Source organism: Anas platyrhynchos, chromosome 13 (genome assembly GCF_047663525.1).
Source record: "Anas platyrhynchos isolate ZD024472 breed Pekin duck chromosome 13, IASCAAS_PekinDuck_T2T, whole genome shotgun sequence".
Lineage (NCBI taxonomy): Eukaryota > Metazoa > Chordata > Aves > Anseriformes > Anatidae > Anas > Anas platyrhynchos.
This window is the reverse complement of record NC_092599.1, coordinates 12,278,851-12,296,536: the sequence shown is the minus strand read 5'-3', so window position 1 is coordinate 12,296,536 and position 17,686 is coordinate 12,278,851. Positions and strand designations below refer to the sequence as shown.

General features: G+C 56.7%; 1 protein-coding gene across 1 annotated transcript; it reads left to right on the top strand.

The window, feature by feature from the left end:
• Window positions 1-47: 47 nt before the first annotated feature.
• On the top strand, window positions 48-8,257 carry UQCRC1 (ubiquinol-cytochrome c reductase core protein 1). The gene is made up of 13 exons (XM_027467521.3): window positions 48-207; window positions 534-674; window positions 1,154-1,240; window positions 2,235-2,364; window positions 2,847-3,045; window positions 3,501-3,580; window positions 3,683-3,798; window positions 4,179-4,322; window positions 5,043-5,203; window positions 6,235-6,320; window positions 6,805-6,893; window positions 7,131-7,206; window positions 8,023-8,257. Exons 1-13 carry the CDS (start codon window positions 55-57, stop codon window positions 8,085-8,087), a joined length of 1,527 nt encoding a protein of 508 aa, XP_027323322.1. The 5' UTR covers window positions 48-54; the 3' UTR covers window positions 8,088-8,257.
• The last annotated feature ends 9,429 nt before the right edge of the window (window positions 8,258-17,686 follow it).

The following is a 17,686-nucleotide window of genomic DNA, read 5'->3' as shown; positions in this document are numbered from 1 at the left end:
ACCAGGGGGCGCCGCCATTTTGTCTCTCCACCAGGGGGCGCCGTACACCTCCCTATGCACATGCGCGGGGGGGGCCGGCCGGGCTCGCCCAGGCGCAGCGCGCATGCGCACCTCCCCTCCAGCCCGGTCAGCGGCGGCAGGGACAAGATGGCGGCGTCCTCCCTGTGCCGGGCGGCCGGGCGGGCCCTGGTGCGCCGCCCTCACAGTGTGGGTGCCCGAGGCCGCAGGGGGGTTGTGGTGGCCGGGAGCGGGGCTGGGAGGCTCGGCACGGCCCGGCAAGGCCCGGCGGGGCGGTGGGGGCGCGGGGCGCAGCGCGTCTGCAGGCCTGGGAAGGTCACGGGGACGCGGCGGGTGGCGGCGGGTGAGGGCTGGGGGTGAGGCGGCAGCGCCCGGTGTGGGCCCGGGGCGGCTCCGCGCAGCCGGCTGTGAGCGCTCGTGGGCCGAGGAGAGGGGACTGGGGGGTTACTGGCATCCAGGAGGGTTGTTTTACGGAGGGCGGTTGGTGTCTGGTAGTGACGGTGCCTTTCCTCCAGGCACCCCTGCTGGGCTTGACGAGGAGCCGAGGCGCCGCCACCTACGCGCAGACACTCCACAATATTCCCGAGACGCAAGTCACCACCCTGGATAACGGCCTCCGTGTGGCTTCCGAGGAGTCCAGCCAGCCAACGTGTACGGTAAGGTTAGGAAAGGGTAAGGCCTTGCTTGAAACAATCGTCCTTACCTAACGTGTGCCTGATTTTCCAGAAGTGACACGCAAGCATTTGAACTGAGGTATCTGACAGAGACCATCCCAATTTACTTTGTTAATTGGTCAGAGTAACATAGCAATAGAAAGGCTGGCCTAGCTCTGTGCAAGTCTATAGCCGAGCTTTCATGCTTTACCAATTTCCTCAGCTCTACAGTTTTTACATAGGCTCATATGTAAGTAGTAACCAACCAGCAGTAGTTATATCTTTGGCAAACGTTTCAAAAAGCTTTTGTTAAGCTGCTAGGTAAAAAGATAAAATGTATGCTGGAAACAGTTGCTGGTGCTTGTTTCTACTTTGATGCTACCGGTGGAGTGGACTTGTTTTCCCTGCTGTCATATTTGTGGCACGAGGCTTGAACGTGTAGTTTGTGTTCTAATACGGGTGCTTGATGCCTTTGCTGTTAGGTGGGCGTGTGGATCGGGGCGGGGAGCCGCTATGAAAATGAGAAGAACAATGGGGCCGGTTACTTCGTGGAACATCTGGCATTTAAGGTAAGCTTAAGGCAGCGTGCTAGGTCTGGCACAGGACTTCATGGAGGTAATGTTCTAGATATTTGCTGGCATATTAAGCTCTCACTGTAGAGGCTCTGGGTGATAAAGGAGACTGTACATCTGTTCACTGAATCTCAGAGACTTTGCACATGGTATAAAAATATCCTTAAAAGGACTCCTAGTATGGTGCTCTTTGTTTGAATATCGGGCAACTCCTAAACATACTTGAATTAAAGCAGCTCTTACTTACCAGCTGGTATTTCCCATCATAAAGGAAAAAACTTCTGAGCAACAAGTCAGACTGAATCTCTGATGCTGTGGTTCCTGACTATCCCAGCTGCTATCTAGCATGCTCATAAGACTCTTACAAAGCCTGTTTCTTCAGGATAGCAGAGCTGAAAGCAGCATTTCATCATAGACGTTTATTTGTCTTTGGTTTTGTTAGTGGATCAGAGTTTGGAGAACACACCTCTTACTTTGCTAATAAAGTGTCTGCTGGGCAGGCCTGGGACAAAAGGCATCTGAACCTGGGCCTTGCTGACTCAAACCCAGTCCATGCAATCGCAGGCAACTGCAGCAAATGGTTTGCTCCTTAAGGGATGAGCTATGTTGTAGAAGTCATTTTCTGCTCCTGTTCTGGCTTCTTCAGAATATTTCTATTTGGATAGCTGGAAACCCACTTCTTATTTCAGTGTTGGCTTGTTCTTGGTTTGCTTGCACTGATGTGATCTTCAGCTGCTGTTATACCTTGGCATACGTCTTCTCCTTCCCTGTTGGGTTTCAGCTGGTGTTTCGGAATATATTTCAGTCTACCTTTAGCTAGAGTAAACAAACCAAGTTCTAAATCTCTTGCTTTCTGTGCTTGCTCTTGGCTTTATGAATCAAATGACAGCTTTTATTGTTTTAGGTCTTTATTGTTCTTTTTTTACTGGTTTAGTTCTGCCCCTGGGGAAACCTGTTCGTTTTGTAACCGTGTATTCCTGCTTTCTTTTAGGGCACAAAGAAGCGTTCTTGCGCTGCCTTTGAGAAGGAAGTGGAGAGCATGGGTGCTCACCTGAACGGGTACACCTCGCGTGAGCAGACTGCCTATTACATAAAAGCCCTGTCCAAGGACATGCCCAAAGGTAGGCTGGCAGAGTTACGGAGGTTAAGGATAAAGCCTTGTTTCTCCCCCACCAGCAGACTTCCTAACAATTGACCAGGGAATGAGGTTGTGGCTGAGCAGTAAATTGGAGGTTGTAGTTGGCAGTTGAAGAGAGCACTGCCAAGAAATGGTGCCTCAAGGCTGCAAGCTCACTTGTTCCTAAAACCAGGAACTTTGGTTTTAGGAACTTTGCAAAGCTCTCGTGTCAGTCTGTGCTGTATGCCAGAAGGGAGAAGGCGAGGAGTGGGGGTTCAGCAGTGTGTGGATTTATGGAGCTGACAAAATAAGCTCAGCAACAGCTACTGTGTCAGGAGTGCCCAGTGCAGCTTTTGCAGCACAAACTGACCTGGAGATGTTTTCGTGCTAAAACAGCGATGGTTTTCCTTCTCTGGTGTGGGAACAGGTAGCGCTCCTGACTGTTAGGCAGGCAGCAGGGTTGCTAACGCAGTAAACGTCTTGCAGTGGTGGAGCTTCTGGCTGACATCGTGCAGAACTGTGCGCTGGAGGAGTCTCAGATTGAGAAGGAGCGTGGCGTCATCCTGCAGGAGATGAAGGAAACCGACAGCAACCTGGCCGATGTCACCTTTGATTACCTCCACGCCACTGCTTACCAGGGCACGCCGCTGGCCCGCACCGTCGAGGGGACCACGGAGAACGTCAAGTGAGCAGCAGGCTGGGTGCACTGCGCAGCTCGTGGTAGTAGCTTCATCAGGAGGAATTCGTCTTCAGGCAAGATCTGATGCTGCTAGGGCCTGGGCAAACCTTTCCCCGTGCTTTAGACTAAGAGCTAGGGGTGCTCAGGAAAGCCTTGAGCACACACACCTGTTTGGGTGTCGGTAGCCCAGTGGCCAGGGGTTGATACTCTCTAGTCTGCATTTGAACTCTCCTTAACTTTTCTTTTGACCACCTGTTTCGTTCTCTGTGCTCTGGAATTAGAGCACAGGGGAACCAGGCAGTGTAACTGAAACCAGGCAGTGTAATTATGCTTCTAAAAGGCACTGTTACCCCATAACAAGCAGAATCAACACCATCACTGCTGTCTCTGCGCTTTGAACTAAGCCTCTTGTCCCTCCAGCTATGAGAAGCTGATGTTTTACCTCTCTGTGTGTTCTCTAGGCATCTGACTCGGGCGGATCTAGCTTCGTATGTTGAAACTCACTTCAAGGCACCTCGTATGGTCCTGGCAGCTGCTGGAGGTAAGACCCAGATCCTTGTACTGCTGGGAAGCCTGTTTTTTTTTTCTTTTTTTTTTGTAATGGAGCTGTTTAAAACTACACTTCTCTCGTTGTTGTTGCCAGGTATTTCCCACAAAGAGCTGGTAGATGCAGCTAGGCAGCACTTCAGTGGGTTGCCCTTTGCGTACAAGGAGGATGCTGTGCCTGTTCTGCCGCGCTGTCGTTTCACAGGGAGCGAGGTAAAGTTGTTTGGGTCCCTAACAAAACAAGCCAGTGGTGCCAAACTGCTGAATGAATGTGACACCAGCTGTAGGTGCCTCCCAGGAGAAAAATCGGTGTATCTCAGAAGCTGATGATGCTGTACCTCGGTACTGCCCTCGTGTTCTGTTCTTTAGGCTTGTTGCCACAACGCGTTGGGTTTTAGAAACCAAATCCACTAAGAATGTGAAGCTATTGCTTACATCATCTCTTTGTAAAGCCCGTATTGGAGCAACTGGCTCCAAAACCAGATGAATTTCACTGCGATAATATCAAGCCCTCCGATTTCTCAGCCTGGCGCTGCAGCAGACAAATGCACAGTGCTCACTCAGTTCTCCCCTGCTGCTTGGTGACGTTGCAGATCCGTGCCAGAGACGATGGTCTGCCCGTTGCCCACGTTGCTCTCGCTGTGGAGGGGCCCGGATGGGCCGATCCGGACAACGTCGTCCTCCACGTGGCCAATGCCATCATTGGATGCTACGACCGCACCTTTGGAGGTGGCAAGGTGAGAGACCTGGGGGTGTGCCAGGGAGAGCCCGGAGCCTTGCACTGTGAAATATTCCGGAGGCCTTGGGGAAGGTGATTTGTGGGAGGCTGCTGTGGTTCCCAACTGGGAAGTGATAGGAACCTGGAAAATAGGACAGAAGGCTGGGCCAGGGCACTTCTAGAGATGTGATGCTGGGAGATGAGTTGAGCCTTCTCTCCTAATTCTTAAGAAATTCAGGTGATGAATTCTCAGCAGCTTTTCCTACCTGCGTGAGCTGAGCAGTCAGCGGGGATGGGGATGGAAGCAGGGCAGAGAAGCTGTCTTCTCACGGTGCGAGCGTGCCTTGCAACTATAAAGCAGTTGGAACTTGTTTAAAACCCACTGTTACATCTGTTCTCGTCTATAACTTGTTTTGTCTGCATAACTGTGCTAACCCCTGCTGAGAGGCCTTGTACTTGCCATGTTCTCCCACTCCTACGCTGCTGCGTATACCAGCTCCTCATCTGCTGCTGGGAAGGGAAGGGGTTTTGCTGTATGGACTCTTAGGCCATTGTGTGTGACTTTTCCAACTGTTACCCTCATCTGTTGACCACCTGAGGGGCCTAAATTAAGCTCTCCTTTGAAAAGCGTTACGCTCAGTCATGTCTGCGGTCGCTGTGCGAGCAGCTCAGCTGGAAAGAATTTGAGCTCTGAGGAAGCTGTCAGATTGAAGGTCTGATGCTATCTCCTTATTTACAGAATCTGTCCAGCAGGCTAGGGGCGCTTGCAGTGGAGCATAAACTCTGCCACAGTTTCCAGACGTTCAACACCTCCTACTCTGATACCGGCCTCTTTGGTTTCCATTTTGTTTCTGATCCTCTGTGCGTAGATGATATGATGTTTTGCGCTCAGGGCGAGTGGTAAGTACAAGTTTGGCAAACATTTTTGTTTAAGATCAGGTTTTCTTGTAGGTGATTGAGCTGGTGGAGGTCGTGTTAGGTCCGCAGAGCGCTGTGTCTGCATGAATGTCTGGGTAACTCGCCTTCTGGTTGGGTGATCCTGTCGGTGCTTTCTGCAACTGTCAGGATGTGACTTGGGAGGAGCTGGTTTGATCCCTTGGGGTTCTTCAGGTCTTTGGCTCATGGCTTGAAAATTAACTCTGACCTAAGTGAAACCAGGACACACACATTAACGCCGAGGCTTTGGCTCTTTATATCCGAGTGGGACCATTCCTTAGAGCCGAGGCTCCCCTGCGTGCCTGACAGATGCAGCTCCGTTGTCCCGTTAAGTCTGAGCAAAGCCAGCAGAGCTCCTGCCTTCCAAAGGCTGTGCTGTGACTGATGTGTGCCCTGCTGCTGGAGCCATGCCAGCACTCAGGGGCCTTCTGCTGGTCCAGCTTTATGCTCACACATCCCAGCGGGGGTTCAGGGCTACGTCTGAGGTTCAGAGCCGAGCCGCACTGTGCGTGGAGCAGATGGAGCTAGCCCTTGCCCTAGAGACATTGCAGTTGGCAGGGGAGAAAGGGATTTAGCAGCTGGAGTCCAAACAGGCTCTTTAGAACTGCCTCGTTCTTTCAGCGTCAGTTTCCATAGCAGCTTGCTGTGTTTGGGAATAGCTGACACGCCTTTCTTCTCCTGAGCTCGCTTGCTGCTGTGCCTGGTGGGCGATCCGCAGTCAGCACAGAGCTGTTCGGGTCTCTGTGAGCGTAACTCAGCACGTGACTGCTGGCTGACGCTCCCTACCTGTGAGCTTGAGCTTTTTCCTCTTGCCTCCTGCTGTTCGTTGCTTCACCAGTTCTTAGCTGCTCTGCAGCGGCCAGGAATGAATCTCAGGCCTGCAGCACAAGGGCTGTTAACAGCTTATTTCTGCAGAGCCTTGGGAAAGGGAGAAATGCTCCCTGTCAGTACAGACGTCTTTAACAGCATTGATGGGCATCCCGTCTCTTCTGCAGGATGCGTCTGTGCACCAGCACCACGGAGTCAGAGGTGAAGAGAGCCAAGAACTATCTCCGAAACGCCATGGTAGCTCAGCTGGATGGTACGTCCTGCTTTATGGATGCAGCTTGCAGAGGGTTAACCACTGATGTCTCCAGTGGGAAGAAGGAGCTCTGCTAGATGATACGGTCCTACTAGTAGATGCTGTGCAAAATTCCAGTTCCCCTGCTCTTTGTTCTTCTTCCCTTGTTGTCAAAGGCAGCCTCTTGTGCTCTAGACTAGCTCTGACTGTAAACCTCTGGTCATTTTCTTGCTGCAAGTGAATAATCATTTGCATGCTGCTTGCTAAACTTAGAATTTGAAATCTGCCAGCTCGTCTGCTTTGGCAGTAACACTTTGGAGACCAGGGAGAATGTCCGTATTGCTTGCTTTCTGCTGGAGCTGCTTGGTGTAGTAACGATGCCCGAGACTTCATTAGAACCTGGTTAATGGCTAGAGTTGCTTCTGTCTGCTTTGGCTCATGATCAGTCTGTGAAATTTGAGAAACGTTTCTACTTTGCTGACAGCGTGATATCTTCAACACCTAGGTACCACTCCAGTGTGCGAAACGATTGGAAGCCACCTCTTAAACTATGGGCGCCGCATCCCTCTGGAGGAGTGGGACGCCAGGATTTCGGTAGGTATCCCTTTGTTTTGCGTGCGTGTCCTGAGCACACTGCCACATCTCCTGTACCCTCAGAGGGCACAGCTGTGCAGAACACGAGCCTTCCTTGCAGACAAGGGCTAGACTGTTGGTACAGACACCTCCCAAGCGTCTGCCAGCATGTTTTTAATCATCCTGATATGTCATGGCAATAGTAACTTCCAGCTTTGAGAAACCTAAGTCATTAATTGCTTGTTTGTTACTCATTAGGCTGTTGATGCAAGAATGGTGCGGGAGGTCTGCAGTAAATACATCTATGACAAATGCCCGGCGCTTGCAGCGGTTGGTAAGTGACCAGGCAATTAGTAGACGATAGCTCAGAAAACAAGAGGGGGTCAAGAGCTGAGCGGAAGCGAGGTACGGGCACTTCTTACATGTCTGTTCTGGCCTCGTAACCGCTCTGGTTCTTTGCTCTTACCCTCCTACCTCCGAACACGAGCTGTGCCAGAGCACGTCTGCCAGGAGATCAAAGGTGCAGGTGATGGAGGCGCGGTGGCAGCGAGCTGCTGGCTGTCCTCCCACCCCTGCCTGCTGTGGAGCTGTGACTAAGGCTGGGAGTCCCGCAGCGGGGCGTGGGCCCCGTGGGATCTGCCAGGTGTCCTTACCCTGGGGTCATGGTGGTTTATGTAAGGGAAGTGAAGGGGCCCGATTCTCTTGCGCTGCTCTGGCATGTCTGTCTGGCCAAGGACAAATTCCTCTCGGGAAGCCTGCCTGAGCAGCTCAGCTCAGCTCCGCTGCCTTCTCCTTCCTGCGTGTTGTGGATTCCCCTCCTCCACGCAGCTGTTTCCTCTGGGCCTTCAAAGCGGAGCAGTGGGAGAGGGTTTTTGAAAAGGGAGATGGAACAAATTAGTCAAAATCTCTGTAACTTGGTGGCTCCCTGAATGGGAACCGACTCGGAGGAAACCAGTAGGGATTTTTATGTCAGGAGATGGCATCTGCCAGTTCTCCTGATTTAGGTTTGAGCTGAAGTTGCCTGGTTTTGTGTGTAGCTGCTCTGGATTGTGAGCACAGTCTGCTCTGCCACCATCTCCTTTACAGTCATGCAAAGTCACACAGTGTTTTTAACGACAACCCCAGTGATTCTCTTCTTCTGCTCACTCAGGTCCCATTGAACAGCTCTTGGATTACAACCGTATCCGCAGTGGCATGTACTGGGTCCGTTTCTAGGACGGGTACCTGCTGGATGGACGTAACGAAGCTCTGGACCATGGAAGGGCTCCCGGTGTTGTCTGACTCTGAATGTCTTGTGTACCGGGGCGAGGAGGAGTCCCATCAAATGGCTGTCTTCTCGGTATTAAGTGTATAATATAAAAATAAATAAACATATCCTACGTGGAGTTGGCTCTGCTGGGTGTAGTCCTTGTCTTGCTGGGCCATGTGTGTAGGCATTGTTAATCTTGTCAGACTGGTGAGGTAATGGACCAGGAAGTTGTGGTTTGTCAGGGCTCGTGCTAGAAACCTGTCTGTCTGTCTGCACCCTTCCTGAGTGGGCTCTGTCCTGCCAGGCGTTGCTTTAGGCTGGTTAAAGGAACCTTTCCTTGGTACAAGGCTGCTGGGGTAGCTCTGGCCATTTCCTCCGTGCCCTTCTGTGGAGCAGCAGCATGGTCAGGCAGGGGTTGCAGCATTCCTGTTTGTGCAGACCTGAGGATTAAGGGTCTTGAGAAAACTTCTGTGCTCTCCTTCCTGCCTGTCAAGGAGATCAGGCTGTATCTACAGAAAGGTTGCCACCTTCCTGTTCTCTGGGGTGTGCTGGTAAACTCCCAGAAGGACAGTCTGTAATGTCACCTTGATCACCTTCAGGCCAAACTGGCCAGCTGGGCTCCCGTCAGCTGTTTAAATTGACGGTGATCCGGTGATCCCGGAGCCTGTAGCGGGACACAGTACCTCTCATCTGGAGTTTCTTGGTTTCTTAGTTCTTCAGTGACAAGCAGGGACTGCTGAGGAGCTGGTTGGTGTCTGTCTGAAGATGATCTGAGAGTTGGAAGAGCTCTGCAGCCCCTTCTGCTTCGGTGGTGTTCAGTGGGTGTTCCCATGTCCTGCCTCTGGGGAACGAACGTGGAGCTGAGAGCAGACGGGATGAAACAGCAAGGATTTGGGGGAAAAGCTTCCCACCAGGTGGCACCAGTCCCACAGCTACACCGGGAAGCTGCGAGGTGCTCCTTGATTCTCGCCTTTGGAACAAATCTCGCAGGGATTCTCGTTTAATTTCCAGGTGCTGTCCTGACAAGTGGGATTTAAAAATAGTGTAAAAGTTTCTAAGAGTTAGTCATTGCACTTGAGACTAATCCAGTGTACTAAATCATTTGTGCTGAATCTGGATTCTTGATGAGAGAGTCAGTGTGTCTGAACTCATTGCGTACACTAGGCAAGTTTGAAACTGTTAAATGTTCTTGATGCAATTTGGATTTAACTATCGTCGCAAGCTCTGGCTCGTTATACGTGCACTGAGGGCTGAACAAACTAAACAAGCTCGCTTACGCCTCAAGCCTCGCGGAACCAGTAAATGGTTCTGTCTTGGTTTTGTGATGGCAATTAGGCTGTAATCCTGCTTTCCATTGCTAGATAGACTTCTGCTCCTCGGTGAGCTTCCAGGGCACTTTACAGTTGGTGGGAAGCACAAGGAAGGGAAGGCGTGCATCCTTGCCTCAGCATTTCCTACACGTTTTCTCTGCGGGTATCTTCTCGGTCATTCTTGTATAATTCCCCAGCCCCTCCTGAACCACTTTGTACTGAGGAAGAGATTCAGCCCCCTCTGCAGCTGTCGCTTTCCAGAGCGCTTTGGTTCTGTGCAGAAGAAGCAGGCTGCATGGGGCTTTCAGATGCTCTTATCCATGCAAAAACCTGAGGCTCTGGGCTGATGCAGGCTGAACAGCGTTGGGTGCTGCTGGGGGTTGCTGAGGGCCGTGCCCTCGTGTTTGTTGGCACCTTCTGGCTGCAGCTCCCCGTGGCACTCTGCCTTGCAGTGCCTGTTGTGTTTGGGTGCTGGGGAAGTCTGCGCTTCCAGAAACGCGGGCGCTGCACCAACTTCAAGAAGCGCGAGGTTTGTGGTGCCACACGGGTGATATTTTCCTTGGTAAGCAGCCTTTGCAAGCAGCCAGAGCGGGGAGCGAGGAGGGGAAACCCATTGAGGAGGCTGGAGTATTAGTGCTTGGCAAAGCTACCCTCACGCTGAGCCTTAGTGAGGGGCTTGGGGTGCATAAATGGGAGTTTGTGCAGAGTCGTCAGGTATTTGGCAGCTGAGCCCCTCAGTGCTGGAGGAAGCGAAGCTCTGATCTAGTTGGCAGGTCCCTCGCTGTTAGAGCCGTAGGTGTGTGGTTTTGTTCCTCCATCAGAGCAGCCTGGGTCCAAGGGAATCCACACTGGGAAACGTCTGGCACGAAGGAAGCGCCTTACCTAAATGATTTTCCTGAACCTTGAAAAAGGGATATCCTCTGCTGGGGCTCTCCCCTCCCCTTCCTGTGGTCGCCTCTGCCCGGCAAAGGGCAGTGGCAGTGCCAAAGGAGGGAGTTGGAACCGTCCCTAGAACAGGGCAATTTCACTGAAACTGGAGATGGCCTGGGTGACCTAATAAATCTGCTTCCTGGCTGCCCGGACAATGCAGGATTGTTCAGCGGGGCTCTTTGACCAGTCTAGTTTTCAATGGCTTAAGTGTTTTATTTTGCTACTTCCCTTGGAAGGTTAGTTGGGATCCCATTAGGCTGCGCCGATAAAACCTAGCTGGGTGTTCACGTTGGCCTTTGCCCCCTCCCTTTTTGCGCAGTGTAACTGTCTCATCCTCTCTGTGTGAAGTTCCCTCTTTGAAGCCTACACCCTCTGCCTACCTCTAGGCGATCCTTTTCCCTCCCTGCCACCTTGGCTCTCCCTCCCTTGGCTGGAGGAGAGGAAGCCTGGGGAAGGAGGATGCTGCGCCTCGCTTTGCACCCTCACCCGAGGCTCCTCCAAGCCACCTTCAGCAGCTTTCCACCACGTGGAGCTCTTCCAGGAGCACAAAACCCAGCAGCGAAAGCGGGGAGCCCTCGCTAGAGATTTATGCTGGGGGTCTCCGACGGGAAGAGCTCTCCATGTCCCCCAGCAGTGGGTTGTGGGGCCGGGGCAGATGCTCTGGGTGGGTCTGCCCGTGGAGCAGGCAGCCCCTTTGATATGTGAGCTGCTTGCTTGGGAGCCGGGCGCCTGCCAAGAGCCGGGCCGCAGCAGCCAACTGTTGGTAGTTGCCTCACCTGAACTAATTACCCCCCCCCCCCCCCACCTGGAAAGTACAGTTGATACTAATCATAGGTGCTGAGCCAAGCCTGTCCTCAGGGGACCAGCGAGCTGCGGAGAGGCTTTCACACAAACACGACTTGGAGCCGTGCCTCCCCTCGGTGCCAGCGAGCTTCTGGGAGGAGAGCCCTCAGCCCTGGGGGCCTGGTTCCCGACCAGCTCTCCCGCTGGGGGTGCGGTAGGTGAGCGGGGTTTGTAGGATGGGGTTGAAATGTGGCTCTGCTGGCGCTTTGCGTGGCCGCATCCTCGTCCTGCTTGAACCCCTTGGTGCGGGGATGGAACTGAGGTGGCTGCGACCAGGGGTCTGTTCCCCAAAATGTCCCCTGTATGATGTGGTTTGCTCAGAGGAAGGCTTGGTTTTCCTTAAAATGAGGTGTCACCGCAGTAGGGCTGAGGGTTATTGGGGTGAGGGTGGTGCCTGGCTCCCAGCTTGGCCTCCTGTGCTTCTCCTCACCGCTCTGTGCACGCCAGGAGGCAGCGGTGTCTGGATCCAGAAATCCAGTGTGGAAACGGCTCATCTAAAGCCTCAGCGCATTCATTGCTTGGAAAAGAAGCGGACAAAGGGCCCATCCAGGCCTGACTGCCAGCGCCGGCCGTCCCAGACGGTATGAGATTGAGTGGGGCACAGTGACGGGACCGCTCCTCATTGTCTCGGCGCTTTCTTCCACAGCCTGTGTGGAAGGGGATGAGTCTGAGCGCTGGGCCTCCTCATTAAAAGCTGCCCTACCCCACACGCCACCCGAAGAGGACGAGTGGTTCTCACTTCTCCACGCGTCTCCTTTCCCTTGTGTGTTTGCTGGACGGGCTGAATCACCCGCCTGGGCCTCCTGCGTGCTCGCTGAGCCTCTCGCATGCTCCTGGGTCATTTAGGGCTCCGCACACGATTCTGGCATGAGATTGACATAGCACAGACCACACAAGGACAGCAGAGGAAGTTGGGTCAAATACCACGTGGCCTGATTCGAGCGAGGCTAATTGTGTAATTAAGACACTGGAACAGGAGCCCGAGCACTCGAGCGCTGCTCCTGGTTTCTCCAGGAGCCCCCAGTGGGATGTGGAGCCTTCGGCTTGGCCGGGCACTGCTTTGTCCAGAGGGGTGGTGACATTCAAAGCCTGACAGGCAAATGGTGCTGCCCTGGGTGCCCTGCCCTCAGCACGGTGATTCAGGTGGGCAACGTGTTTGTAAAACAGCTCCAGGTGCTATTTCTGATGCGTTTGGAGCAGGCACTGGGATAAAGCTGTGAAGGAAATGCGCTGCCTGGCCTTTATTTGCTACCTTTAGGTTAAGAGTGAGGTGATTTTTTTGCGGGGAGGGGGTAGAAAGGGGGGATTTTTTCCTCTGTTATTTGAATAATGAAGTTTCACCTCAGGAATTGCATCTGTGCTGCTTTGAGATTTAGGATTTGACGTATATTCAGGGACAAGCAGCAGCGACTCGGGGACCCGGAGCAGGCCGAGCCCAGCAGCTGTGTCCCCGCAGAGAGCTGCTGCCTTGGCTCGCCAGGCGTGGAGGAACTCCCCGGCGTGCCAAGGAGCCTTCCAGGAAGATAAGGCATGCTCCAGCCCCGTGCGTGTCCCACACCCGGGCTCCACGTGGCAGCTCAGCACCTCCACCCCTTGTCCCTGCGCTGGCTGCCGCAAGGCTGAAGGTCCCCCTGCGCCCAGCTGCGGCTCTCCTGCTTCCCCTGTTTACTGCTTCCAGCTGTGTGCCGCGCTTGGCTGGGATCCCCGTGACATGGGGACACAAATATCTCCTGTCACCGCCTCGCACGCGTGGCTGGGGCTCCCAGGTGAACTCGGTTTGGTTTGCTGAGGAGAATTGAGGGGCTGAGGGTCACGGGCTGGTGGGGGCAGGATCCCGTGTTCTTCCCACCTCCCAGTGGACAGGAGGTGCTGGAGGAAAGCTTTCTGCAACAAACCAGAGCTCTGCCAGCCCCGGGGTGTTCCTCTGGGGTCGACCTGCTCGGGTGCAGCCCTCGTCCATGCCCTGTGCTGTGGAGATCCTTGTGTGAGGCCCGCGGCCGGCGGCCCCGTGCCATGGCGCTGACGCAGCCTCCTGCTCGCGGAGATGTGGAGTCATCTCGGATGGGTCCGCGCAGGGGAGGAGTTCCCATGGTGACAGACAGCCGGGGCAGGGGCGGATGTTTTGTCCTCTCTCTTCTTTTCTTCTGCAGTCGGGCACCCAGCCAAAGAGCCCAAGGAGCAATGGCACAGCCTCTCGGGGGGAGAGCGCTGAGGACAAGTCTGGTCTCGTGAGCGGCACAGAGCCCTCCGGGAGCAGTCCCCCTGTGCCCGGGCGGTGGCTCCCGTCCTTCCCTCAGCCCCCATCCTCTGACCATGGGGCTGTCTTTGTGCCCCTCGCCACCCAAACACGTGCCCACGGCTGCCCACCAGGCTGTGGTGTCCCCCCTCACGTCTCCCACCGGTGGTGATGCACGGGGGGGGGCCTTGTGCAAGGAGCAGCCAAGCCCCGGGCAGAGCAGGACGGGGGCTCTTTTATGAGCACTGCCAGAAATCTGTGTTTTAGAGGGGCGTGGGGTGTTGCTGCAGATTGTGAAACACTTGAATCGAGGCAGAGAGGAAGCGTTGAGCAACCACCCCGTCCTCCCAGCGCTTAGATCTGCATCCCAGACTGGAAAGCGGGGAAATTAGAGCGGGATTGTCCCAGAGGGGAGGAGATGCAGGAGGGCAGCTTTTGGACGAGCTGCTGTGTGTTTCCAGAGCAGGTTCCCAGCAGTAAGCACTTTAGGTCTCTGCTGCTGTTTGAAGGAAGGACAAACACTGGGAGCCCCATAAAACCGGGCAGCTCCTCCTCGAGGCGCTGCTGCTCGGCTGGCAGCACTGGGGCACGGCCGCCTTCTCCTTTCTCATCTCCCTGCCCAGCAAGCAGCCGTGTGGCAGGGATCTTCTCCTCCCTCCCAGGTTTGTGGGGTCCTACAGGGTGGGGAGAGCTGTTTTCCGGGCCCTGATGGGGCGGAATACCTGGGCACCAGCTCCTCCATGCTTGGAGGGATGGAGCAGAGATGCTCACACAGCGCTCACCCACCTCTAACAGGACCCGGGGGTGCTGCAGGAGCCCCAGCCTGGCCCCGTGAAGCCCACAGCAGTACCACCCTCGTGCCCTGCGTCCCACAGACTTTTGACAGTGCCCCGGGGCTCCTTTGGCACGGGGCAGGGCGGTGCTGGCGTGCGCGGGGAGCCGGGTGCTGGCGGGCACGGCCTGTCCCAGCCGCCCGGCGTGTCGAGTCACGCTCAGCGCATCGCTGCGTGCCCTGCGTGTGCCGGGGGCTGGCGGCTCGCCCCCCGCTCCCCTTCTCCTTCTGCAGGCAGCTGGGGGGAAAAAAAATGCACTGCTCTGCCCTGCCAGCTCCAGCACCGCCGATGGGTCCCCATGTCCCTTATCGTGCAGGGAATCACCCCAAGAGGGTGCTTGCAAGCACCCAGCGAGGGCTTGGCAGTCCCAGCTGCACTGAGGTGCCCCCAGGGCAGGCAATTTGCTGCCACGGAGAAGGCTGAGGTTTGGTTTTGGGGCTGCACGGAGCCAGGTGTGCCAGGAGGGCTGGGGATGTGCGCCCCACCGGCTCCACGCAGGGCTGCTGGGGGAGCTTTGTGCACCCTGTCCCTGCAGTCCCCCCCCCTGCCCCACATCCCCATCACCGTCAGCAGGTCTCATTGCTTTGCAGAGCCCGCTCCCTGCTGCGGGTGGGGGCTGCGGGGCCGGGAGCAGCCTGTGCCCCGGGGCTGGATTCCTCTGGGATGAGCCAGGCTGTGTGGGTGGTCGCTCCCTGCAGCCTGGGCACGTCCCCTCCTGGGACCCTTCAGCCTCTGCCTGTGCCCCCCCAGAGCCCCAGCCACCTCTCTGGACATCCCACTAGCTGGTGGCACCCCCCCGAGACCCCTTGTGGGAAGCAGCTGGTGACATAGGCTGTGACACTGGGACCCTGCAGCCAGCTGGATGTCACCAGCTCCCACTGCTGCTGCCCCCACTGCCCCATTTCCCTCCCCAGCACGTTGCAAACCCCCCTGGTGCTCAGCGGGACCCTTGCATGCTCCCATCGCTGCTTCGCTTCCCCTCCCTTGCTGTCCCGGAGAGCCAGCACAGCCCACGCCTCTGCGGTCAGCCCGACCCGGGGCTGCTTCATCCCTCCTGACTCAGCCACGGGGGGGGTCCCGGCCCCGCTGTCACCGTGTCCACGTCGGCGGCGGGGCTGGCTGGGGTCCAGCGCAGCTCCGTGAGAGGCTGGTGTGCGGCAGCATCTGGGCTGCAGCCTCCAGACACAACAGTTTAGGGGCAGGGACACACACACGGCCTGAAACGGGGACCTAAATAGGGCCACGTCCCTGTCACCCTTCATCCACATCCCACTGCTGCTCCTGGGGTGCCGGTGACCCCACAGCCGGGCGCATCCCTCGTCCCGCAGCCGCCGGGCAGGGAGGGGGCTCTCCGTCTGCCCCCTGAGCAGCAACACCCGAGATGCTCCCCGGGGTGTGGAAGAGCTGTGCCCGGGTTTCTTTGGGGCTGGTGCTGGGAGACATTCCTGGAGCCTGTCCCAACCAGCCCCGCCGCGGGCGCCTTCCCCTGCGGCCCGGCCAGCTCCTCCTCCTCCCCGCTCTGCTTCCCGGCCCCACAGCCCCCTGCTTTAGGGCCGCAGCTCTCCCAGCCCCGTGCACCCAGCTTGGGTGCAGGTAGCCGAGCCCCGAAGAGCTGCAGCCCCCGGTTCAGCCTCATCCCGGTGCCAAAAGCCCCAAATCTTGCAGCGTGTGTGGATGGGGTGGGCAGAGGGGCGCAGCTGGCTCGGCCCCATCCAGCTGTGCCGCGTGAGTCACTGATCCTGTAGGGCTGCAGCTTCACCTGGGGCTGCAGGGAAGGGAGCTGCTCTGCTTTCCCACCACACTGCTCCCAGCCTGGAGCCCGGCAGGCACGGGGTGAGGGGCTGGGATTAGAAATAGGGTTGGAATTAGGGTTAACCTTGCACATTTTGATTGTGGAAGGGGATCCACGTGCTCCCCTTTGGGGCCAGCCCAGCTGGGATTTGGGGAACCCCGAGCGTGGGCTGTAGGAGCAAGCGCTGGCTGCATGCCCTGAGGTTTGGGAAAGGACCAGCAGCCTTTTAGGATAATCCCAGCGGGGCTGCGAGGCACAGGCCAGGCCGGGGGTTGCGGGGACAAAGCCTGGAAGGAGGCAGGGAGCAGAAAGCAGCCTGGGGTGGGTTTGGGGTGTGGGGGCTGCCTGCAGCAGGGTCCTGGGGGGGGGAAAGGGGCTCGTGTAGCCTGAGCAACGTGGGTCACTCACACCCGGTGCTCGCCCTACACAGAGGCAGATTCCTCTCCCCGTGTGCCGGGGCGACCCCAAACCGCCTGTGCCCACTGCTCCGCCAGCGCCGGGCCCGGGGCCAGACACAGAGCCCTTGGCAGCCCCCTCGGCTCCCTGGTTAACGAAGCCCCTTGACTAATTGGGACAGGCCGCCCTGCCTTCATTAAGCGAGCTCTGGCGGGAGGAGGGTTTGGGGACGGGCTTGACCGGGGGACGCCGGACCTGCAGCAGGACCCCAGACATGGGTTGGGCAGGGGGAAACCCGAGGCCACGGTGGTTTTCGGGGCCGTTTGGCCTGGTTTTGGGGCTGGGGCTGGGGTCCAATGAGGGGATGGCTGATGAAGAGGAGGGGATGCGCTGCTGGCTGCGCCTTTAAGAGGAGAGGGGGCATCCCCGCTCCTCCCCGGCTTGGGAACAGCCTGTGCTGGGAAAGTTGCCTGCAGCCGGCCCTGGAGCATCCTCGCTGGGTGGCAGGTGGCCCTGTCCCCGGCCCCCAGCTGCAAGGTGGCCCCGGGGACCCCTTCGCCACCCGCGGGAAGATGCCCCTGGAGCTGCCCCCTGCCCCCCTGCAGTCAGAGGGGAGCCCCTGGGCTGCTGGCCCCGAGTGGGGCAGCGAGGGCGCAGGTACGTGGGGCACTGGGGACGTGGGGAGGTGGCACGGGGCACGCTGGTGCCCATCAGTATGGGTAAGCACGGGTAGGGACAGGCACTGACAGGAGGATGGGGTCCTGTAAGAGCGTCCATCGGGGCAGGACCTGAGCCCAAACCCCAACCCGTGGTCCTACAGTGGGCAGGAGGTGAGGCTGCGGCACTGTGGGGTGCCAGGGTCCCCAGAGCCATTGTCCCCCAGCCTGCCCACCTTGCTGGCATCCTCTCCCTTTGCCCAGCAGCAGTTTTCCTGCTGGGGGTTCTCTGTTTTGGGGCAGCTCTCGGCCACCAGCATCCTCTGCCCTTGGCACCAAGGAGATGTGGGGCAGGAGGGACCCCAAAAGCTGGCCCTTCCAGGAGAGCTGTGCCCGGGCTGCCACAACCCTGCCCTCTGCCAAGGACCTTCCCGGGGCCGGGACCCCCCAGCAGCTACCGGGGGGGGGCCGTTCCCATCTCTCCTTCCCCCATCCCGGGGCATTTTGGGGTGGAAAAGGAGAAAAAAAAAAAAAAAAAAAGAAAAAAAAGAAAAGAAAAAACTTCCTCC